This window comes from Erinaceus europaeus, chromosome 1 (genome assembly GCF_950295315.1).
Source record: "Erinaceus europaeus chromosome 1, mEriEur2.1, whole genome shotgun sequence".
Lineage (NCBI taxonomy): Eukaryota > Metazoa > Chordata > Mammalia > Eulipotyphla > Erinaceidae > Erinaceus > Erinaceus europaeus.
The window spans coordinates 76,685,622-76,710,863 of record NC_080162.1 but is presented as its reverse complement, the minus strand read 5'-3'; the positions used below and the strand labels follow the sequence as shown (position 1 = coordinate 76,710,863).

Below are 25,242 nucleotides of genomic sequence, written 5' to 3'. Positions count from 1 at the left end.
TGTTATGGGGTGTACCATGCTAAACTTGGTGAGGTTTACAGCTTAAGGTGAAAATATTTTTCTCCAAGACTCATCACTTTGGACAGGCCTTGGACTTGGACTTCTGTTTCTCATGTGACTTATCAGCTGAAACCCACAGGTGTCACACTGGGAAATGTTCTCATGTCCTAAGTAGATTTGTTATTCCAGATTTGTTATTCCTTTGGTCTCTCTAATACTGTTATGCCCACAGGTTCGAGTCCCGATCTCACGCAAAGAAGACCAGAATCACATGCAGTAGCAAGAACCTTTATTAGCAAGCTTAAGCTTGGGCCGATGACACCCTTCCATGCAAGGGGAGAGTCTGTGACCCTGACCATTTTTCATCCCACCTTTTTATAGTTATCACAGGGTGGGTACTGGTGGAAATATTTACGAGGAACAAGGAACAGTTGGTTACGGGTTAATGGCTGTTCTCAATATTCAGGGCTTTTCTCTAACCTCCACAATACTACCTGGCTACTTTTTCCCCCCTGAAAATATTTTATTTATATAGTATTAATGAGAAGGGGGAGAAAGTGAGAGAGCGAAAGAGAGCACCAGAGTAACACTCTGGCATATTTGATGCTAAGGATTAATTTAATCTCAGGACTTCATCCTTGATAGTCCAACACTTTATCTACTGTGCCACCTCCCAGACCACTTCTTCTTCTAGCGTTTGCCCTTCTTCCGTAGCCAGTCAACAGCGTCAGGTTGAGCCTGATGTAAAGTTTCGAGACCTCCTTTGAATCTGGAGAGGTGGCAGTCGTTGACTATGTGGGTCATAGTCTGTCTGTAGCCGCAGGGGCAGTTCAGGTCGTCTCTGGCTCCCCAGCGACCACTGATTACTATTTTTTGGTTTTTTTATTTGTTTATATCTTTATTTTATTTTTTTCAGAGCACTACTCAGTTCTGGCTTAAAGTGGTGTGTGGGATTGAACCTGAGACCTTGGGAGCCTCAGGCATAAGAGTCTCTTTGCATAACCATTATGCTATCTTCCCCACCCTAGTAACCCATTCTTTTTTTTTTTTTACCTCCAGGGTTATTGCCGGGGCTCCCTGCACCACGAATCCACTGCTCCTGGAGGCCATTTTTTCCCCTTTTGTTAGCCTGATTGTTTTACCCTTGTTGTGGTTATTATTATCGTTGTTATTGATGTCATTATTGTTGGATAGGACAGAGAGAAATGGAAAGAGGAGGGGAAGACAGAGAGGGGGAGAGAAAGACAGACACCTGCAGACCTGCTTCACCACCTGTGAAGTGACTCCCCTGCAGGTGGGGAGCTGGTGGCTCAAACAGGGGTTCTTTTACCCGTCCTTGCCCTTTGAGCCATGTGCACTTAACCCACTGCACTACCGCCCAAACCCCAGTAACCCATTCTTATCTAATAACTGACCTGGGAATTGCTCAAACTTTTTTTTTTCTCCCTTTTGTTGCCCTTTTTTTTTTTTTTTTAGAGTTTATTTATTTATTCATGAGAAAGATAGGAGAAGAGAAAGAACCAGCCATCACTCTGGTACATGTGCTGCAGGAGATCGAACTCAGGATCTCATGCTTGAGAGTCTAGTTCCTTAGACACTGCGCCACCTCCCCGACCACAAGGTTCTTTTTTTTTTTTTTTTTTTTAATTTTTTAACCAGAGCACTGTTCAGCTCTGGCTTATGGTGGTGTGGGGGATTGAACCTGGGACTTTGGAGCCTCAGGGATGAGAGTCTGTTTGCATAACCATTATGCTATCTACCCTCCGCTCTTGTTTTTTTTATTGTTGTTGTAGTTATTATTGTTGTCATTGTTAGATAGGACAGAGAGAAATGGAGAGAGGAGGGGAAGACAGAGAAGGGGAGAGAAAGATAGACCTGCTTCACTGCCTGTGAAGCGACTCCCCTGCCGGTGGGGAGCCGGGCCCAACCAGGATTCCCTACTCCGCCTATCTTGGCTTCGCGTCACATGCGCTCAACCCGCTGCGCTACCGGCGGACTCCCTGCTCAAACTTTTAAACATTTTCTACATTTCTGAACATATTTTGTTTAATATTGCCACTATTATTTTTAAATATTTGTTTATTTATTTATTTATTGGGGGTCAGGTGGTGGCATACCCAATTGAGTGCCCATGTTACCATATGTAAGAGCTCATGTTGGAGCCCCCATTCCTCACCTGCAGGGGAAGAAATTTCACAACTAGTGAAGCAGGTTTTTCTCCCTCTCTTTATCTATCTCCCCCCTCCTCTGTCAATTTCCCTTTGTCCTATCTAATTAAAAAAAAAAGAAGGAAAGGAAAAGTGACTGCTGAGAACGGTTGATTAATTCTGCAGGCACCGAATTTCAGCAATAACCCTGGTGGAATAACAAAACAGAACAGAATAGAACAGTGTTTGTTTATTAATGCTGGCAGAGGCAGAGCAGACAGAGAGAAATCCAGAGTAACACTGGCCCATATAATGCTCAAACTCAAGATTTCATGCTTGAAAGTCCAGTGCTTGGGCGGGGATGACAGCATAATGGTTATGCAAACAGGCTCTCATGCCTGAGGCTCCTAAATCCCAGGTTCAATCCCCCGAACCACCATAAGCCAAAGCTGAGCAGTGCTCTGGTGTTTCTCTCTCTGCATCTCTCTCAAAAAAAAAAGAAAAAAAAAGTCCAGTGCTTTACCTACTGCACCACCTTCCAGGACACAAATATCGCCATTATCTTTCCAGGAATGATTGACTTAATAATAAATGGAAAAAAAAAGTGGAACATAGGCCCATTATAATTCCTTCTTATTGACCTCTGAAATCATTCTCGGTCACTGAGGCAGTAAGATCACAGATAAGCACCACGTGGCCTGCAGCCCAGGAGGTGGTATAGTGGCTACAGTATGAGGTAGTGAGTTTGACCCTTGGTATTACATATCCTGGTGTTCTCTCTCTCTCTCCCCCCCTCCCTCTCTCCCTCTCATTTTAACAAATAAGTGAAAAAAAAAAGTGAAAAAAAAACAAAACAAATAAGTGAATCTTTAAAAAAAATACCATCTGATAGAGCACATCAGGTACAGCACACTCATTGTCATTTGTGAAGACCAGGGTTAAAGCCCCCAGTCCCCACCCGCAGAGGGAAAACTTCCCAAGTGGTGAGACAGTGCTACAGGTGTCTCTCCTCTGTCTCTTGCTTTCTGTCACTTTTTCTCATACTTTCTCACCTTCTATCAAAAAACAATAAATAAAAATTTTTCAGAAATACCACATCACCCATGTATCAGAATGCCCTCACAAGTCATAGCCACCATTAATTTTTTAATTTTTTATTTATAAAAAGGAAACATTGACAAAACCATAGGGTAAGAGGGATACAACTCCACACAGTTCCCACCACCAGAACTCCGTATCCCATCCCCTCCCCCTGATAGCTTTCCTATTCTTTATCCTTCTGGGAGTATGGACTCAAGGTCATTGTGGGATACAGAAGGAGGAAGGTCTGGCTTCTGTAATTGCTTCCCCTCTTCTTCTTCTTCTAGCGTTTGCCATTCTTCCGTAGCCAGTCAACAGCGACAGGTTGAGCCTGATGTAAAGTTTTGAGACCTCCTTTGAATCTGGAGAGGTGGCAGTCGTTGATTATGTGGGTCATAGTCTGTCTGTAGCTTCCCCTCTGAAAATGGGCATTGACAGGTTGATCCATACTCCCAGCCTGCCTCTCTCTTTCCCTAGTGGGGCAGAGCTCTGGGGAAGCAGGACTCCAGGACACATTGGTGGGGGTTGTTTATCCAGGGAAGTCTGTTTGGCATCATGGTGGCTGAAAAGAAAGTTAACATATAAAGCCAAACAAGGTGTTGACTAATCATGAACCTAAAGGCTGGAGTAGTGCAGATGAGTTGGGGGGGGGGGGTGTCTCTGTTTTGTAGGTAGCTAGTAGGCATATTTCAGTTATATTCCAAAGGGCCCGTGACTATACTAGCTATTTTTTTTTCCCTGAGCCTGAAATCTGATATGCAGGTGGATCCAAGTAATTGTCTGGGGAGATGATGTCATGGCTGGAAAAAGGACCAGAAAGCTGGATCAGGGAAGAGAGTAGCTCCCAAATATGGGAAAAGTGTATAAATATTATTGACTGTAAGCCCCACTGATTTGATGCGATCTGGGGCCCATATTGACAGCCACCATTCAATGTACAACTTCTTCTAGCATTTGCCAATGTACAACTGTTATCCAATAACAATTACACACTGTGACACCATCTGTATATTATCCATCAATACTCTGGAATAGAACCCCAAACAGTATTACTTCAATAAACATGTATTTGGCACACACCATGAGTTAAGTGCTAAGGTTCCAGAAAGCAAGATAAACATAACTTCCGTGGACTAGGAGGTGGCGCAGTAGATGAAGCATCAGACTTTCAAGCATGAAGTCCTGAGTTTAATCCCTGGCAGCATATGTACCAGAGTGGTGTCTGGTTCTTTCTCTCTCTCCTCCTATCTTTCTCATCAACAAATAAATAAAATCTTAAAAAAAACATAACTTCCACACAAAAAAGTAACAATAAAATAAAATAAAAATAGAATAGTAGTATAGAAAGGAAAGGAGGGTGGGAGTAGATAGCAGAGTGGTTATGCAAAGAGACTCTCACGCCTGAAACTCCATAGTCCCAGGCTTAATCCCCTACACCACCATAAACCAGAGCTGAGCAGTGCTCTGGTAAAAAAAGAAAAAAAGACAATAAAAATATTTCCACCCTCAGGTGGAGGGTGGTTAGCATAATAATGGTTATGCAAAGTGACTCTCATACCAAAGTCTCAGGTTCAATCCCCCACACCACCTTAAGCCAGAGTTGAACAGTGCTCTGTAAAAAAAAAAAAAAAATATATATATATATATATATATATATATTATAAATATATATATATTTCCACCCTCACAGAATTTAGTCTTGTAGGAGCAAATGACAATGAACATGTAACAAATAATTTCAAAAAAAGAAAGTTATGAGAAGAAAATAAAACAGGACTAGGAGATAGTATGGTGGCTATACAAAAAGATGTTCAAATCTGAGACTGATGTCCCAGGTTCAATAACCAACACCACTTATGCCAGAGCTGAGCAATGCTCTAATGGAAGGAAGGAAGGAAGGGAGGAGGAAGGGGTGGTGAAAGGGATGGTGGTTATGCAAGAAGACTTCATGTCTGAAGTCCCAAAGGCCCCAAGTTTAATCCCTAATACCACCATAACCCAGAGTGGGGCAGTGCCCTGGAAGAAAGGAAGGGAGGAGGGAGAGAGTAAGGGATAGATGAAAGAGACGAAAAAGAAACAAGAAGAAAATGAAACAGGCTAAGGAGTCAGAGTATGTTGTTACTTTAGATGGGCTATCTGGGAAGGTCTCTCTGAGGAGGTGGCATTTGAGCTGGGGTGGTAATTATGTCAGGGAGATTGCAAGTGCAAAGCCCCAAGGCATATTCAAAGAACAGAAGACCAATTTGAAGGAGAGAAGATTAGAAATGGAAGTAAGGGTCATATAGGAGTTGTCTTGTGACCAGTGAGGAGATTGGATTTCAATACAAATCATCAAGGGTGCCAAGTGGTTTTTGTTCTGAAGAGATTGTTACAATTACTGTGGCCAATTGTAAACACGAGGCCTGGCATCTTCCAGTCAGTGTAACCATCTAATGACGTTCATTCCAACTTTAGGAAGAGCAGCTGAGCTTTCTGGTACTCTCCTGCCAAGTTTTTTTTTGCCTGCAGGGTTATTGCTAGGGCTAGATGCCTACACTATGAATCCACTGCTCCCAGAGGCCATTTTTTTCCGTTGTTGTAGCTGCTGCTGTTGTTGTTGAATAGGGCGGAGAGAGAGGAGGGGGAGACAGTAGAGGAGATAACGACAGACATCTGCTTCACCACTTGTGAAACGACCGGCCCCTCCCCCACAGAAGGTCGGGAGCCGAAGGCTCGAACCGGAGACCTACAGCTGGTCCTTGAGCTTCGCGCTTTGTGCGTTTAACCCCGAGCGCTACCACACTGGCCCCAAGCTCCTTTTAAACCCGGAGAAAACTTGCCATCTGATTGGACAAATCCATAAGCGTGATAGTGTAAATTCCAGTTGGGCGGAGCCCTCCTGTGATTGGCTCCGAGATCTCTCTCCTCCTCCAATAAGGCTTTTCTCCCGTAGGGTGAGGGCATTCCATTCTTCCACAGTCTCGGGGTTTTGCGAGCGCGCTCTGTGATTGCCTAGCTGGCTGTGAGTGACAGGGGACACAACCCATGGGCGTGAAAGCACCACCCGCGGGGAGCTGCAGAACCTGTGGCTGTCAGTGTGTGCCTTGCTTAGTGTCCTGAACACCGAGCGCCACCAGTGCTATGGCAGCCCCTCCGCAGATTCGAGCGCTACTCTTGGCCGTCAACGAACTGCTGCGCAATCGCCGCTACCACGCCGCGCTGGCCATGATTAAGGGCTTCCGGAATGGGGCAGTGTGAGTGGGACGGTCAGACCGGGTCTGGGGAACGGCCTTGGCTGGAGTTGGGGGCGCGGGTTCCAGGACTGGTGCTGTAGCCTTGTGTGCCCTTGAGCTGCCTCGGTGCGGCGCTAGATCTCTGTGTCCACTTGCACGGTGACAACTAGATTTTGGGTTTCCAATCCAGGTTCCCACAACGCTCTTTCTGAGTCCTCCAGGCTTTGCATCCTGCCCCACTTGCCTAACCACTTCCCACGCATGTATCAGTATCCCCATCTTTGGGCCCGTCCCTCCTCTGCACTCCCGTGGCCACTCTGGGACCTGTCCGGCTTCAATAATCCCCACTGTCCAATAGAAAACTGGTGTCTGGCTTCTAGCACGTGGGTGGACTTCCCGTCTGAGCTTGCAGTGGACGCCCCAATTCTCACCCGTGTGACTAGCGCTGAGTCCCCACCTGGCTTAAAGGATTTGAGGAATAAGACTCAAGAGTGACAAGGAATAAAAAGAAGCTGCAAATGTTTGCTGGGCAAAGTGATTCTACCTCGTCCACCAGACCTGTAGAGACAAGTCTGGGATCATTTTGCATGTCTGGTGCTTGGATGGGAAGTAGGCCTCCTTTAAACCTCGTGAATAACACAACTTTCATTTATTGGGAACTTACTGTGCCAGAACTGGGGACATAGCAGAGATCAAACTTGAGCAATTATCTGTGTCCTCCTGTAACTGACATTCTAGTGGCAGCATGACATGGTGGTGAGACTGCCTTTCTTTAAACCTTGGTGCCACCTACCTGTGGTCTTGCATAAGTCAGTAGCCTCTCTGAGCTTCAGTTTCCACCAACTGGGAATGACAAAGTGCTTATACTTCCAGAGAATTGAGTCAGTATGTATGAAACGCAGTGCCCAGTATGTGTGTATGTATGATAAATACATTTATATACATGTATATATAAAAACTCAGGCTACTGTTATTATGTTTACATAGGCCTCTCTGTCTCACCTCACTTCCCCTTTTCAGGCCTCTACTTAGGTGTCTCCACCTCAGTGAGGCCATCCTTGAACTCACTAGCACCTTCCCTATTTCCATGATTGTTTGTCACATCTGGCACTAAGTTGTTCACTTGTGTATTTTGGCTATGATATATATACCAGAGTACTGCGCGGCTCTGGCTTATGATGATGCAGGGTGGTGTGTGTGTGGGGGGGGGCGGGGGTTGAGCCTGGGAGTCTCTTTGTGATTTTTTTTCCTCCAGGGTTAAGGAGTCCACTACTGCACTCCTGAGTCCACTACTGCAGCCTTTTTTTTTTTTTAGGGGGGCATGGAACAGAGAGAAATTAAGAAAGGAGGGGAAGATAGAGAGGGAGAGAGACAGAGAGACACCTGCAGACGTGCTTCACCACTTGTGAAGCGACCCCCCTGCAGGAGGGGACCTGGGGGCTCAAAGAGGGATCCTTGAGCTTAGTACTATGTGCACTTAACCCGGTACACCACTGCTCGGCCCCCTGAGAGTCTCTTTGCATTAACTGTTAAACTATTTACCCTGGTCTTTGTTTTGTTTTTTATTTTTTTATATTTATTTATTCCCTTTTGTTGCCCTTGTTGTGTTACTGTTGTAGTTATTATTGTTGTTATAGATGTCAGAGAGAAATGAGAGAGGAGGGGAAGACAGGGGGAGAGAAAGACAGATACCTGCAGACCTGCTTCACCGCTTATGAAGCGACCCCCCTGCAGGTGGGGAACCAGGAGCTCCAACCAGGATCCTTACACCGGTCCTTGTGCTTTGTGCCACGTCCACTTAACCCACTGCGCTACTGACTCCCTGTTTTTTTGGTTATTTAAAATTTTTTTATATTTATTTATTACCTTTTGTTGCCCTTGTTGTTTTATTGTTGTTATTATTGTTGCTTTTGATGTCATCTCGTTGTTGGATAGGACAGAGAGAAATGGAGAGAGGAGGGGAAGAAAGAGAGGAGATAGACACCTGCAGACCTGCTTTACCGTCTGTGAAGCAACCACTCTGCAAGTGGGGAGCCAGGGGGCTTGAACCTGGATCCTTAAGCCTGGCCCTTCCGCTTAACCCGCTGCGCCACTGCCGGACTCCCTCTGTTTTGTTTTTAACCAGGGCAATGCTGAGCTCTGGTTTGTGGTGGTGCAGGGCTGGTTATGTTCTCATCAGAAGGTGAACTTAAATGGGACAGATTTACTTTCCTTTCTTCCTTTCTTTTTTCTTTTCTTTTTTTTTTTTCCTGGTGGAACCGAAGCTGTGCACATGAGCACTTTCACCTTTCTGGGCCAAGTTTATCATCTAGATAGAGCGACAGACCACAGACCCAGATTCCTCCAGTGCCATCATGTAACCACATCTTATGTGGTGCCAGGGCTTGAAGCCTGGGCGACGTACAAGACAATGTAGATGACCTACCTGGTAAGCTAGCGCTCAGCCCCTAAGAGCTTTTAAAAATTAAATTTAGGGGGCGGGGTGGTGGCACACCTGGTGGAGTGTGCATATTATAGTGTGGAAGGACCAGGGTTCAATCTTCTGGCCACCACTTGCACTGGGGAAGCTTCATAGGTGGTGAAGCATTGTTATAGGTGTCTCTCTCCCTATCTTCCCTTCCTCCTCTCAATTTCTGTCTCTATCCAAATAAATTTAAAACAAATTAATTTTATTTATTACATATGAGAGAAAGAGAAACACTTGGGGCAGAGAGGAAAGGAAATGAGAGGAGAGGAGGGAGGGAAGGAGGAAGGAAGAGAGAGAGAGATACATATGAGAGAAAGAGAAACACATGGGCAAAGAGGAAAGGAGAGGAGGGAGGGGAGGAGGAAGGGAGAGAGAGAGAGAGAGAGAGAGAGAGAGAGAGAGAGAAACTAGAGTGAGAAATTAGAGTACTGGATACATATACTGGTAGATGTTGAGAAGGGAGCCTCTAGCATGAAAGTCTGATGCTCTACCAGTCAAGCCATTTGCCTAAGTGCTGTTATTGATTTAGCTTATATGAGATAGAGTTTTACATGAGGAAGAAAATATGAGAGATAGAGGGAGAGAGGAAGCACCACTCCTATACATGTAGTGCTGGCAATTATACCAGGACTTTCAGACATTCTAGACTTGTGCTTTACCAGCTATGCTATTTCCCTAACTGCTTAATACTTTTTAAAAAATCATTTATTTATTTAGCAAGAAAGACCAGAGTGCCACTCTATCATATACGGTGCTGAGGATCAAACTCAGGGTCATATGTGTGCATGGCATGCACTCTATTTGAGAAGCATTTCCCCAGCCACAGGACAGAGTTGTTGTTTTTTTCTTTTAGCTTTTTTTTTTTTTTAATTTCTTCTTTTTCTTTTTGGATAGGACAGAGAGAAATTGAGAGGGGACAGGAGATAGAGAGGGAGAGAGAAAGACAGACACCTGAAGACCTCCTTCACCGCTTGTAAAAAAAAAAAAAAAAAAAAAAACCCTGAAGGTAGGGAGCCGGGGGCTTGAACTGGGATCTTTGAGCAGGTCCTTGTGCTTTGTATTATGAGTGGTTAACCCATTGCACACAGGTCTTTTTGAATGGGTGTGTTGAGATCCTTAGGATATATTCCCAGAAGAGGAATTGCAGGATCATAGGGTAGGTCTATTTCTAGCTTTCTGAGAGTTGTAGTATCTTTCTGTCTGAATGAAAGGCACCCCCAAGGTGGGAGAAATAACATAATGGTTATACAAAAAAGACTTTCATGCCTGAGGCTCCAAGGTTCCAAGTTTAATTTCTCCACACGACCCTAAGCCAGAGTTGAGCAATGCTCTGGTAAGAAAAGAAAAGAAAAGAAGGGAGCCGGGCGGTAGCGCAGCAGGTTAAGTGCACATGGCGCAAAGCGCAAGGACCGGCCTAAGCATCCCAGTTCGAGCCCCCAGCTCCTCAAATGCAGGGGAGTCACTTTACAGGCAGTGAAGTAGGTCTACCGGTGTCTATCTTTCTCTTCCCCTCTCTGTCTTATCTTCCTCTCTCCCTTTCTCTCTGTCCTATCCAACAATGACGGCATTAATAACTACAAAAAAAAAAAAAACAAAAAACACCAAGGGCAACAGAAGGGAAAATAAATAAATAAATAAATATGAAAAAAAATTAAAAATAATAGAAAAAAGAAAAGAAAGGAAGAGAAAAAGAGAAGGCAGCTCAAGAGTGGTGAAATAACACATTGAAGCCCTGATTCTGCAAAAAAAAAAAGTTGTTAAACTCATTGTTTATTTTACATCATTTGGCCATGGTCAAACCAGGATTCAAACTCAGTGATGCCTGACCCTCAGGCCAGATTCTTGAAAGCCAGAGCAGGTCTCAGTGTGTATCACATTATATCAGCCATGCCTTGGGATGATCAGGGTAGAGTGGAGCTTGAAATAACATCAGTGACCCTTAACTAATCTGTTCTCAGAACAATGTTTGAGTGAACAAGGGTCATAGAGGGCCTGTGCCAATGTTGCCCAATGTTCTCTTTGGATTCCTGCTCCTACCTCAACTCTTTTTCTTCTTTTTAAACCTTTACTTATTAGATAGAGATAGTCAGAAAATGAAAGGAAGGGGGAGAAAGGGAGAAAAGAGAGAGAGACCTGCATACCTGCCTCACCATCCTCAAAGCTTCCCCCCTGCAGGTAGGAACTGGAGACTTGAACCTGAGTCCTTGTTCACTGTAACGTGTGTGCTCAACCAGGTGCACAACCACCTGGCCCATCAACTCTTCTTGTACATGCAGAAACCTACCTAGACTCAGGCCTCTGGGCTCAAATCCCTTGAATTTGAAGTTCCTTCATTTCAAAGCTGAAAGCTCTTCATCTCTCCTGGCCTCAGTTTTCTCCTCCATAAATGGAGACAAGCCCAACCATACAAGTGTGGTCTAAGGCAGTGACCCCTTTACTGATTGGTGCTGACACAAGTTGCTGATCTGCAAGGATCTGGCAGGCTGGAAGGAGACTGGTCACTAAACCACCACAGCCCTTTACTGAGGAGGCAAAGGTAATATTTTGAAGGCTGCATGGGAATTTACTTAGGAGAGAATGGTTTGAACAAAACCTAGAGTGGTGCAACCTGGGAGATGGTGCAGTACATAAAGTGTTGGACTCTCCAGCATCACCTATGCCAGAGTGATGCTCTGATTCTCTCATATATATATATATATATATATATATATATATATATATATATATATATATATATTTTCTCTCTCTCTCTTTTTTTAACAGAGCACTGCTCAGCTCTGGCTTATGGTGGTGCAGGGTATTGAACCTGGGACTTTGGAGGCTCAGGCATGAGAGTCTCTTTGCATAACCATTATGCTATCTAGCTCTGCCCACTAAATATTTTAAGGATGGGGGTAGATAGCATAATCATCATGCAAAGAGACTCTCATGCCTGAGGCTCCTAAGTCCCAGGTTCAATCTCCCCCACCACCATAAACCAGAGCTGAGCAGTGCTCTGGTAAAAAAATAAGTAAATAAGGGAGTCGGGCGGTAGTGCAGCGGGTTAAGTGCAGGTGGCGCAAAGCGCAAGGACTGGCCTAAGGATCCCAGTTCAAGCCCCTGGCTCCCCACCTGCAGGGGAGTGGCCAGGACTGGCCTAAGGATCCGGGTTTGAGCCCCCAACTCCCCACCTGCAGGGGAGTGGCTTCACGAGTGATGAATAAGGTCTGCAGGTGTCTATCTTTCTCTCCCCCTCTCTGTCTTCCCCTCCTCTCTCCATTTCTCTCTGTCCTATCCAACAACAACGACATCAATCATAACTACAACAATAAAACAACAAGGGCAACAAGAGGGAATAAATAATAAATAAATATTTTAAAAGACTTTAAAAATAAATAAAAACAAAGTAAATGAATACATATTTTAAAAATATTTTTTATTTACTGTATTTTAATGAGACAGTGATACAGAGAGAAAGACCGGAGTACTACCCAGCTCTGGTGTATGTTGGTGCTGGGGATTGAACCTGGGACCTTGGAATCTCAGTTATGAAAATCATTTACATAGCCATTATGCTGTCTCTCCAGCTCTCAATATTTTTTTTAAAAGACCTAGAGTGGAAAAAAATATGCTATTTGTCAAGTGAGGCTGTCCATTCAGGAAGGCAGACATTGAATTCCACAAAACTCATCACTAAAAAATAAAAGCATTTTCCTTTGTGGCTAAGTTATCATGATCACATGAGTTTATTAAGAATAATCTTGGGGGAGTCAGGCAGTAGCGCAGTGGGTTAAGCGCACGTGGTGCAAAGCGCAAGGACCAGCGTAAGAATCCCAGTTCAAGCCCCCGGCTCCCCACCTGCAGGGGAGTCACTTCACAAGCAGTGAAGCAGGTCTGCAGGTGTCTATCTTTCTCTTCCCCTCTCTGTCTTCCCCTCCTCTCTTCATTTCTGTCCTTTCCAACAATGACGACATCAATAACTACAACAATAAAACAACAAGGGCAACAAAAGAGAATAAATAAATAAATATTTTTTAAAAAGAATAATCTTTAAAAAAAGAATAATCTTGGGGGGCTGGGGAGACAGCATAATGATTATGCATATAACTTTCATGCCTGGGGCTCTAAATTCCCAGGTTAAATCCCCAGCACCACCATAAGCCAGAGCTGAGCAGTGCTCCGGTGTTTCTGTGTCTTTCTGTCTGTATCTCTATTATTAAAAAGAAGAAGAAGAATCTTGGGAGCTGGAGCAGTAATTCAACAGGTAGGCACCTGCTTGCCAGGCATTTCAGCCAGGCTTGAACCCTGGCGCCATCTGGGAGTACTATGGCACTGAAGGAAACTCTAGTAGAACAGTTTCTCTTTCTCTTTCTCCAGAGAAATTGAGAGGAACAAGGGAGAGAGAGAAACATCTGCAGCACTCCTTCACCACTAGTGATGCTTCCCCCTGCAGGTGGGGAGCAGGGACTTGAACCTGCGTCCATGTGCATGGTAATAGGTCCACTCAACTGGGTGTAATTCTACCCAGCACCTGGTAAGAGACTTACTGAATTTCACACAGCAAAATAACGTAGCAAGACTTTGGTACCAAATACTTAAAAAAAAAATCTTTATTTATTTATTGGGTAGAGACAGCCAGAAATCCAGAGGGAAGGGGATGATAGAGAGGGAGAGAGACAGAGAGGCACCTGTAGCCCTGCTTTACCACTTGTAAATTTTTCCCTCTGGGTCCTTGCACATTGTAACATGTGTGCTCAATCAGGTACGCCACCCTCTCCCCCCACAGTACTCTTTGTACTTCCTACTTGAGTACCACTTAAGCAGTGAAGATAAAGCTATAGATTAATGTGGTCCAGTTCACATAATCTCCAGATGCTCACTTAAGTTTAAAAGAAGGTCAAGGGAATGGGCCAGATGGTGGTGTACCTGGTTGAGCACAGGTATAACAGTGCTCAAGGATGCGAGTTCAAGCCCCTGATCCCCATCTGTAGGGGGAAAGCTTCACAGGTGGTGAAGCAGTGCTGCAGGTGTCTCTCTGTCTCCCCCTTCCTCTCAATTTCTGGTTGTCTCTATCAAATAAATAAAGTTAATAAAAAATTTTTTAAAATAAGTAAAAAATATTTTTTAAAAAATATTCCTTAAAAATATTTTTTAACGAACAGGTTTAAATCTTAAAAAGAGGCTATTATTTAACATTTAGCATGAATTTCAATTTTTAAAAACATTTCTAGGGCCTGAATGATAGCTTTCAGTAGTGCACTTGTATGCAAGAGGTCTCAACTTCCATCCCAAGTACCACCAATAGTGAGAACTGAGTGGTGTTCCGGTGAAAAAATCAATACACAGGGCCAACTATAAGGATGTAGGGTAGTTCACCTTGCCATGCACACGAGCCAGGTTTAAGTCCTGACACCACATGGGAAGTGTTATGGCATCAGAGGAAGGCCAGATGCTGTGGTGTCTCTCTCTCTGTCTGTCTGAATGAAAAGGCAACCTGGAGTGCATGCATGAAGCCCTGGCTCTGCAAAAATAAATAAATAGGCGAACACAATGCTTAATCATTATACCTCTTTTGGGATTATAAAAAAAAATATTTCTTTAAATTTATTTTTATGAATGAAAGACCAGAGTCTTCAGAGAAGAACATTCATTCCAAGCAGAAGGAACAGCCAGGACAAAGGCCCAGAGGCAGCGAAGAACCTGACAGAAGTGGGATGTGGGGGAGGTAGGAAAGGGAGTGATAGGATGTGGTTGATGTTTTCAGCAGATGAGTCTGGTTTCCATGACAGAAGCAGATGTGGGCTTAGCTCCCTCAGCCAGTGTAGCAGTGATGGTAAGACCATTTTCTCCCACTGCCATTGGAATTCAACCTCTGGAAGTCTGATACACCTTTTTTTAGTGTGGGACAAACTCAAGTGGGTTTAACTGAAGTTAAGTAGCAAGCCCAAGGTATTACTGCTACTAGGTGTCAGAGCTGGAATTTGAACTACTATCTCATGCACTGCAGAAGTCTAATTTATAGGGGCTGGGCAGTGGTGCAACTGGTTTAGTGCACATACTACAGTGCACCAAGACCTAGGTTCAAGCCTCACAAAAGTAGTGAAGCAGGAGTGGGGCAGTAGCGCAGCAGGTTAAGCGCATGTGGTACAAAGCACAAGGACTGACTCAAGGATCCTGGTTCGAGCCCCCAGCTCCCCACCTGCAGGGGAGTTGCTTCACAGTTGGTGAAGCAGGTCTGCAGGTGTCTATCTTTCTCTCCTCTCTTTCTTCCCCTCCTCTCTCCATTTCTCTCTGTCCTATCTAACAACCACGACATCAACAACAATAATAACTACAACAACAATGAAAAACAACAAGGGCAACAAAAGGGAAAATAAATATATTTTTAAAAAGTGGTGAAGCAGTGCTGCAGATGTCTCTCTTTCTCTCCCTTACTGTCTTCCCTTTCCGTCTTGATTACTCTCTGTCTCCATCCAACAAACAAACAAACCAGAAATCTAACTTATTCCCTCTCCCAAAGTGCTAATAGGATTAAGGGTGGGAAGTGGAGACAGGGAATCAGCGAGAACCAAGAAAGAAACCATGGGGCTGGGAAGATAGCGTAATGGTGATAGAAAATGGTTCAGTGTGGGCTGGGCGGTGGCACACCGGGTTAAGTGCACATAGTACAAAGTACAAGGACCCAAGCAAGGATCCCAGTTCGAGCCCCGGCTCCCCACCTGCAGGGAAGTTGCTTCATAGCTGTGAAGCAGATCTGCAGATGTCTCTCTGCCTCTTCCCCCTCCTCTCAATTTCTCTCTGTCCTATCCAAAATAGTGATGATGATGATGATGATGACGATGATATGACCATAGAAGTGGTGGATTTGTAGTGCAGGCACCGAGTCCAGCAATAACCCTGGAGGCAAAAAGGAAAGAAAAAGAAAGAAAATGGTCCAATCCCCCAGCACTACCACAAGCTAGAACTGAGCACTGCACTGGTAAACAAAAAAATAAATAAATAAGGCCCCATACCTATGGACATCTAATGTTTGACAAAGGGGCCCAGACTATTACATGGTGAAAGCAGAGTCTCTTCAACAAATGGTGTTGGAAACAATGGGTTGAAACATGCAGAAGAATGAAACTGAACCACTGTATTTCACCAAATACAAAAGTAAATTTCAAGTGGATCGAGGACTTGGATGTTAGACCACAAACTATGAAATACTTAGAGGAAAATATTGGCAGAACTCTTTTCCACATAAATTTTAAAGACATTTTCAATGAAACGAATCCAATAACAAAGAAGACTAAAGCAAGTATAAACCTATGGGACTACATCAAATTAAAAAAGCTTCTGCACAGCAAAAGAAACCACTACCCAAACCAAGAGACCCCTCACAGAATGGGAGAAGATCTTTACATGCCATACATCAGATAAGAGTTTAATAACCAACATATATAAAGAACTTGCCAGACTCAACAACAAGACAACAAATAACCCCATCCAAAAATGGGGGGAGGACTTGGACAGAATATTCACCACAGAAGAGATCCAAAAGGCTGAGAAACACATGAAAAAAATGCTCCAAGTCTCTGATTGTCAGAGAAATGCAAATCAAGACAACAATGAGATATCACTTCACTCCTGTGAGAATGTCATACATCAGAAAAGGTAACAGCAGCAAATGCTGGAGAGGGTGTGGGGTCAAAGGAACCCTCCTGCACTGCTGGTGGGAATGTCAATTGGTCCATCCTCTGTGGAGAACAGTCTGGAGAACTCTCAGAAGGCTAGAAATGGACCTACCCTATATAGATCCTGCAATTCCTCTCCTGGGGATATATCCTAAGGAACCCAACACATCCATCCAAAAAGATCTGTGTACACATGTTTTTAGCAGCACAATTTGTAATAGCCAAAACCTGGAAGCAACCCAGGTGTCCAACAACAGATGAGTGGCTGAGCAAGTGGTGGTCTATATACATAATGGAATATTACTCAGCTATAAAAAATGGTGACTTCACCGTTTTCAGCCGATCTTGGATGGACCTTGAAAAATTCATGTTGAGTGAAATAAGTCAGAAACAGAAGGATGAATATGGGATGATCTCACTCTCAGGCAGAAGTTGAAAAACAAGATCAGAAAAGAAAACACAAGTAGAACCTGAAATGGAATTGGTGTATTGCACCCAAGTAAAAGACTCTGGGGTGGGTGGGTGGGGAGAATACAGGTCCATGAAGGATGATAAATGACATAGTGGGGGTTGTATTGTTATATGGGAAACTGGGGAATGTTATGCATGTACAAACTATTGTATTTACTATTGAATATAAAGCATTAATTCCCCAATAAAGAAATAAATTTAAAATAAATAAATAAATAAAAATAAACTGTGATATGGGGATGCATTAATAGTTCTTTTCTCTTGTTTCTACAGTTATGGAGCCAAAATCCGGGCCCCGCATGCACTGGTCATGACCTTTCTCTTCCGGAGTGGCAGGTACCCACCCCTCTGAGCACCTCTCCCCTGGGAGAGAATGTGGTGAGCCCTCAGTGCTAGCCTGGTTGTAGTAGCTTCCAGCCTGTCCTCCTAGCCTGCTTCCCCTTGCCCGCCAGCTCCCACCACCTCCTTAAACACAGCTGTTAAGCCTGCTTGGAAACTCTCCTGGCTTGGTTCCCTGCTGTCCCCCAAAGAAGCCCATCTTCTAGGCATGGCCTCCAAGACCTGCAACTGCAGCCCTCCACCAGTGACTGCTGCAGCAGAATGTTTCCTGAGCTGGTGAACAAGGAAGGGAGAGAAGGATGGGGAGGGGGAATTTGGAGCGAAGATTTGACTTCCACAATTCTCGCAAGCGGGCAAGGGAACTGGTGGGGCAGCCCACCGTGTTGTCAGGGTAGTGAAGCAATAGGGCACTTCCATGCTTTTCACCCTGCCTCCTGTGTCCAGGGGATGGACTATGAGAAAAGGATTAGTTGAGAGAAAGGGCAGATTTGTTAAAATATATGCTTAGGGGGCTGAGCAGTGGCCCACTTCATTAAGTGCACATATCACCATACTCAAGGATCCAGGTTAGAGTGCCTGCTTCCCACCTGCAGGGAGGACACTTCATGAATGGTGAAGCAGGTCTGCAAGCGTCTATCTCTCTCCCTCTCTATCTGCTCTTCCCTCTCAACTTCTCTCTGTCCTGTCAGATAAAAAGGGAAAAAAAAAAAAAGGCGGGGGTGGGATGGGGATGGCCACTAGGAGCTATGGATTCATAGTGCTGGCACTGAGCCCCAGCAATAACCCTGGTGGCAATAATATACATTGTAAACATAGATGCAAAAGTAACAACTAGTAGGATTTCCGATAGCATGTATCAGGAAGTCTGGGATCAGAAAGTTCTTCAACACCATACTGCTCCCCTGGCTCACACAGAACCCTGGGACATTTCCTGCACATACCCCATGTGACTCCTCTGCCACATGTCTGCTCATCAGTCCCCGCTAAGAATGCCCTTTGCTCTTCTACCTTGCTATTTTTTTTTTTTTTTTTTTTATCACTGGAGCTCGGTGCCTGCACGACGAATCCACAGTTCCTGGAGACCATTTTTTATTTCTTTTAAAAATATTTTATTTTTTTAGTGAAAGAGAGATAAAAGAAACCAGAGCACTGCTCAGCTCTGGCTTATAGTAGTCCTAGGGATTGAACCAAGGACCTCAGCCTCAGGTATGAAAGTCTTTTGCAGGACCATTATACTGTCTCCCCAGCCCCATTTTTTCCTTTCCTATTTTGGATAGAAACTTGGAAACTGAGAGGAGGCAGATAAGGTGAGACACTCGCAGCGTTGCTTAAACTCCCCCTTCCTGCAGGTGTTGGTCTAGGGCTTGAACCCAGGTCTTTGCACATAGTAATGTGAGCAATCTACTGGGTGTGCCACTACCCACCCCTTCCCAAACCGATCCTGAAGTGAAAGGTTTGGGCAGCTTCTAGATTTCTTCAAAGATAAGTCCCTCACACAGTACTGCACGTGTGGCCATAAAGTTATATGTGGTTGGTAAAAAGAAAGAGAGAAAGGGAGGGGGGGGGAGGGAGATAGCATAATGGTTATGCAAAAGGACTTTCATGCCTGAGGATCTAAGGTCCCAGGTTCAGTCCCCAGCACTGCCATACACCAGAGCTGAGTTTAAAAACATACACACACACACACCATAGGTTACTTTCCCTAAAAGCTAGGAATAGAGTATGGGTTGTAAACCTCTCTTGGAACCCTATGTGCCAGCACCCTCTTTGTCCCACCCTACCCCCTTCATTTTCACAATATGGATCACAAGTCACAGGCTCCTGCCTCTTTTAGAGTTTAACTTTTAATCAGCCAAACATTTTGCGTAGCCCCTGGGTCAGTCTAGCATCCTGTTTCTTCCCCTGAATGATGACCTTCCCCAGCTCCTCCTGGGCAGCCCGGTTTTTTGGATCTAGTGCCAGCACCTTCTTGAAGTCAGCAGTTGCTTTGTCCAGGTTCCCAAGGGCAGCCTGGGCAACCCCCCTTCGGTACAAGGCCTTTAAATGTTCAGGTTCCTGCTCCAACACCCGGTCACAGTTCTGGGCTGCCAAATGGGGCAGTCCTAGCAGTAACTGACAGGCGGCCAAGTTGGCCCGAAGGACAGTTCTTTCTGGGGAGCCAGGTGGGGGTAAAGTTAGCAGTAGTCGAAGAGCTCGTCCATAGCATCGAGCGGCCCTTTCAGGGTTCCCAGCTCGAAATAATTCTGTGCCTCTTGCATGTTCTTCCTTAGCTAGGGCCTCCTTCTCGCTGGCCTCCAACTCCCAGGAATCCCGTCCTGGAGTGAAGGAGGCCAGTGTGAGCCTGACAGGAGGTCTGGAAGGCCCCGGCAGCTGGAGCTCTGCCTCCTCGCCTTGACACATGGTCTCCAAGCATTTTTCTATGAGTTCCCCCCACGTATCATCCCTCCATGGGCCTATCCCCACAGTTAGTTCTGTGCAGTCGCCTGTCACCCCTGATTCAATGGGAAGCCCAGAAGCTAGTACCCGGCAGAGGGAGCCCAATTTGGGTTTATCCAAACCATGGCCACGGACTAAGATCTTCTTGACAAAGCTCCCATCGGGACAGGGCCAGAGATCAGAAGCTGGAGGGGGCTCTAACATCTCACTGGATGATCCATGAGACTCATCTGAGTCTCCTTCAAGCCCAAGGACCAGGTTTTTGGTCCCTTGAGAAGTCTCCAGAGCTTGGCTGGCTGGATCTGAGCTCACTGTTGGCTCTAGAATTTCAGTAGAAAGGTCTTGGGGCTGCTGCCTAGTCTGAGTAGTTAAATCAAGTTTCTCCTGGGGGTTCTTTTCCCATTGCTGCTGCGGTTGAGCGGTGTTTCTTTCTTCCACTGGATTGGCAGGAGACGTCTCCATTAGGCTGCCTGATCACTTCCACCGAAAAGAACCAGGGGTGGGCAAGGTTCAGGTCAGCACCTGGGGAGCTCCTATGTCAGCTAACACGGGAGACAGCGTTTGTCATACTTCTCCTACCTTGCTATTATTTTCATTTTGGAAACCAATACCAACTCTGGGAGTTCTCCCTCTGTTTATTTCTTGCTTTCCTATAGGACCTCACTTGGGTCTTTTCCACTGGTTCCAGTAGACTCTCTATTTGCTTATTTTTTATATCAGGGAGAAACACAGAAGGAGGAGACACCACACCACTGTTCCACCACTCGTGAAACTTTCCCTTTACATAGTGATGCCATGTAGTGCCTGGGGATTTGAACCTGGGTCATCCTATATCCTAAAGTGTGTATTGTGAACTGTATCCTGGTCCCCAAGGAATCATTTTTTGTCTCTTCCCCCTCCCCTTTTCCCCCTCTTCCTCCTCCTTCTTTTCTTTTTACCAGAGCACTGCTCAGCTTTGGCTTATGATGTGTAGGAGGTTGAATCTGGTACTTGGGAACCTCAGGCGTGAGAGTCTTTTGTGTAACCATTATGGTGTTCCCCTGTCCAGGGTTTATTTATTTCTCTTTTTCTTTCTTTCATTGTTCGTAGGAAACCTTTTTTTTTTTTTTCCTTTCCAAAGTTACCATATATTGGTAACTTCTTTTTTAAAAAAAATATTTATTCCCTTTTGTTGCCCTTGTTTTTCATTGTTGTAGTTATTGTTATTATTGACGCTGTCGTTGTTAGATAGTACAGGGAGACATGTAAAGAGGAGGGGAAGACAGAGGGAGAGAGAAAGATAGACACCTGCAGACCTGCTTTACCGCTTATGAAGCGACTACCCTGGCAAATGCTAGAAGAAGAAGAAGCGACTACCCTGCAGATAGGGAGCTGGGGGCTTGAACCAGGCTCCTTATGCTGGTCCTTGTGCTTTGTGCCACCTGCATTTAACTCACTATGCTACCATCCGACTCCCTATAGGAAACCTTTTAGAATTTATAGGGCAGGCTTGGTGATAGTTGACTCCTTCAGCTGTTGCTTGTCTGAGAAGGTTTTTATGCCTCCATCTAGTCTGAATGACAGTCTAGCAGGATACAATAGCCTTGGTTGAAAGCCGTTCTCATTGAGTGCTCAGTATATGTATCTTGCCATTTTCTTCTGGCCTATAGAGTCTGTGTGAAGAAATCTGCTGCTAAGTTTTCCTCTGTAAATGACTCTTTGTTTTTCTCTTGCAGCCTTCAGAATCCTTTCTTTATCCTTACTCCTTTTCATTTAAATATGATGTGTCTTGGTGTCTTAGGTCTGAACTAATTCTGTGTGGGATTCTCTGGGCTTCTTGAACCTTTATGTCCTTTACGTTGTTTAGAATAGGGAAGTTCTCAGCTATTAATACTTTCTTCCCCTTCCTCTCTTTCTTGCCTCTGGCAAGCCAATAATGCATGTTACTTTTTTTTTTTAATATTGATTTATTTATTTATTTTCCCTTTTGTTGCCCTTCTTGTTTTTTCATTGTTGTTGTAGTTATTATTGTTGTTATTGATGTTGTTGTTAGATAGGACAGAGAGAAATGGAGAGAGGAGGGGAAGACAGAGAGGGGGAGAGAAAGATAGACACCTGCAGACCTGCTTCACCGCCTGTGAAGCGACTCCCTGCAGGTGGGGAGCTGGGGGCTTGAACCAGGATCCTTACACTGGTCCTTTGCTCTGTGCCACGTGCACTTAACCCACTGCACTACCGCCTGACTCCCGCATGCTACTTCTTTTTTTTAAAAAAAGTTTTTTTATTAATTTTATTTTTGAGAGAGATGCAGAGAGAGAGAAACACCAGAGCACTGCTCAGCTCAGGCTTATGGTGGTACAGGGGATTGAACCTGGGACTGAGGAGCTTCAGGCATGAGAGTCTGTTTGCATAACCATTATGCTGTCTCCCCTGCCCCGCATGCTACTTCTTTTGAAGTCATCCCATGTGTCTCTGTTGTTTTCAGTATCTCATAATCTCTTTTTTACTGTGTTGCTGTTAATATACTGCTGTAGCTCTTTCAGTAGATATTTGATGTGTTTAGATGTTCTCTGCATGGGTGCATAGATTTTTTTTTTTTTGCCTCCAGAGTTATTGCTGGGCTGGATACCTGCACTACAAATCCACTGCTCCTGGAGGCCATTTTTTCTCTTTTGTTGCCCTTGTTGTGTATCATAGTTGTTTTTGTTATTATTGTTGTTGTTATTGCTGTTGTTGTTGTTGGATAGGACAGAGAGAAATGGAGAGAGGAGGGGAAGACAGAAAGAGGGAGAGAAAGACACCTGCAGACTTGCTTCACCACTTATGAAGCGACATAGATGTTGATAATCATTAAGTCCTCTTGATTGATTGATCTTCTGACCACTAAGTAATGTCCATCCCTATCATTTGAAATTTTATTTATTTTAAAGTCTACCATGTCAGATATGAGCATAGCTGTTCCTGCCCTTTTTTGGTTATCCATTGGCTTTTATGGTACTTTTCCATCCTTTCACTTTGAGTCTATGTTTGTCTTACTGAGATAGGTGGAATTCCTGTAGACAACATATGGTTGCATTATATTTTCTGAATCATCTTCCTACTCTGTGCCTTTTAATAGCTGAATTCAGGCCATTGACATTTATTGATATAGATTGAAGATATTTTGATGCCATTATTGTAGATTTTTAGAGTGTTCTGATATATGGCATGATTATGGTGATCTGATTGTTTATAGGAGACCTTTCAGAACTTCTTTCAGGGCAGGCTTGGTGATAGTTGATTCCTTCAACTGTTGCTTGTCTGAGAAGGTTTTTATGCCTCCATCTAGTCTGAATGACAGTCTAGCAGGATACAGTAGTCTTGGTTGAAAGCCTTTCTCATTAAGCACATGATAGATATCTTGCCATTCTCTTCTGGCCTGTAGTGTTTGTGTGGAGAAATCTGATGCTAATCTTGTGGGTTTTCTTCTGTAAGTGACTCTTGCTTTTTCTCTTGCAACCTTCAGGATCCTTTCTTTATCCTTATTCCTTTTCATTCTAAATATGATGTGTCTTGGTGTCTTTAAGTCTGGGTTAATTCTGTTTGGGACCCTCTGGGCTTCTTGAACCTTTATGTCTTTTATGTTGTCTAGACTAGGAAAATTCTCATCTATTATGTCCTGAATAATGCTTTCTTCTCCTGCCTCTCTTTCTTATATTATTTCTTTTGAAGTCATCCTATAAGTCTCTGTTGTTGTTTTCAGTGTCTCTTAATCACTTTTTGAGATCTCTTACTTCTTTCTTAGTTTTCGCTAATTTGTCCTTAATCTTGCTCATTCTGTTTTTTACCTCATTTATTCTATTCTCTCTCCCCTCTGTTGTTTTATTTATTTATTAATGAGAAAGGTAGAGGAGAGAAAGAGAAAGGACCAGACATCACTCTGGTACATGTGCTGCCAGGGGATTGAACTCAGGACCTCATGCTTGAGAGTCTAGTGCCTTAACCACTGCGCCACCTACCGGACCACACTCAAAAGCATTTTTTAAAACATGGTGCTGGGACCTTGAACATGCATGTAACACTACCATAGGCTGCTAGCTTTTTCCTTCCTTTTAACTTTTCGATATCTAGACAGAGAGAGACACCAAAGCATTGTTCTACCATCCACAGAGCTCTCTTACATGCCATGATGTTCCCATGTAGCTGGGGCTTAAACCCAGGACCTTGAGCATGAATAGACATGTGATCTACAGGACAAGCTGTATCCCTTTTAAAGGCGGGATTAATGCTGACATCTAAAAACTGGGAAATCCAGCTTTCTTGCCTTAGGACTGGCAACAGTGAAGTCCTGTGGGGTGAGAACCAGCTGACACCTGGCTGTGCCCTGCCCCGGGCTGTCACAGGTTCTAGCAGACACTATGCATGGACTTCACTTGCAATGAGAACACCTAGCATCACCAGCTCTGAGCTGGTCCTCCAGAGTACATGCTGCTCCTCTGCTGTATTCTTCCCAGAGCTTTGTAAACGAGAAATCAAATCACTTCACCTACTTAAAAATTCATGTCCTGGGGCCGGGCAGTGGCACACCTGGTTGAGCACACATGTTACAATGCACAAGGACCCGGGTTCAAGCCCCCAGTCCCTACATGCAGGGGGAAAGCTTCACAAGTGGTGAAGCAGTGCTGCAGGTGTCTCTCTGTCTCTCTCCCTCTCTATCTCCCCCTTCCCTCTCAGTTTCTGCCTGTCTCTATCCAATAAATAAATATAATAATAATTTTTTAAAAATTCATGTTTTTCTCGACATAAAAACAAACCGGAGGGGTCCAGCAGTGGCACACCTGGTTGAGTACATGTTACAACATTCAAGGGCATGGGCTCAAGTCTTCAGTCCCCACCTTCCAGGGGAAAGCTTTGTGAGCAGTAAAGCAATTCTGTAGGTGTCTCTCTTTCCCCATCTCTCTATCTCCTCTCTCCTCTCACTTACTTTCTACCTCTATCCAATAGTAAATAAATAAGATAAAATCAGACTGGAGCATGGCCCTGCTGCCTTCCCACAGCCTTGGCCCCATGGGCCTCTGCGCAGGCCCTGACAGGTTCTCCTTGTGCCTTCACACTGTACTCTCTGTCCCTGTGCAGGCCCTTTGCATGTGCAGGTTCCTCGGCCCAGGCTGCCACTGCTCTCTTCATTGGACCTTTTTGGCACCTCATCTCCCCCAACCCAGGGTCATCCCTTGTCAAGGTCACTGCTTGGCTCTAGTTTTTGTTTCGCCACCAGGGTTATTACTGGGGCTCTGTGTCTGCATGATTCCACCTCCTCAGGGAGGGGAGGGGTGGGGAACAGGACTCTTTTTCTTCTTCCTTTTTTATACATTTTATTTATTTTATCTTAATGAGAGATACAGAGAGAAAGGTAAAAAGGGAGACTGCTCAGCTCTGACTTATGGTGGGGCTGGGAATTCAAGCGAGACCTCTGAGCC

At 44.5% G+C, this 25,242-nt stretch overlaps 2 protein-coding genes across 2 annotated transcripts in view; one reads left to right on the top strand and one right to left on the bottom strand.

Annotated features, from left to right (window-relative positions):
- The first annotated feature begins 6,244 nt into the window (after positions 1 to 6,244).
- Positions 6,245 to 25,242, top strand: part of PXMP4 (peroxisomal membrane protein 4) — a 29,871-nt gene continuing 10,873 nt past the window's right edge. Inside the window, exons 1-2 of the mRNA XM_007522675.3 lie at positions 6,245 to 6,460; positions 17,306 to 17,368. Of these exons, the coding sequence (XP_007522737.1) occupies positions 6,348 to 6,460; positions 17,306 to 17,368 (176 nt within the window). The 5' untranslated portion in view covers positions 6,245 to 6,347. The remainder of the gene's footprint in view (positions 6,461 to 17,305; positions 17,369 to 25,242) is intronic.
- Positions 19,205 to 20,364, bottom strand: LOC132537698 (FK506-binding protein-like). Its single transcript, XM_060188618.1, has one exon. It carries the CDS (start codon positions 20,267 to 20,269, stop codon positions 19,220 to 19,222), a length of 1,050 nt encoding a protein of 349 aa, XP_060044601.1. The 5' UTR covers positions 20,270 to 20,364; the 3' UTR covers positions 19,205 to 19,219.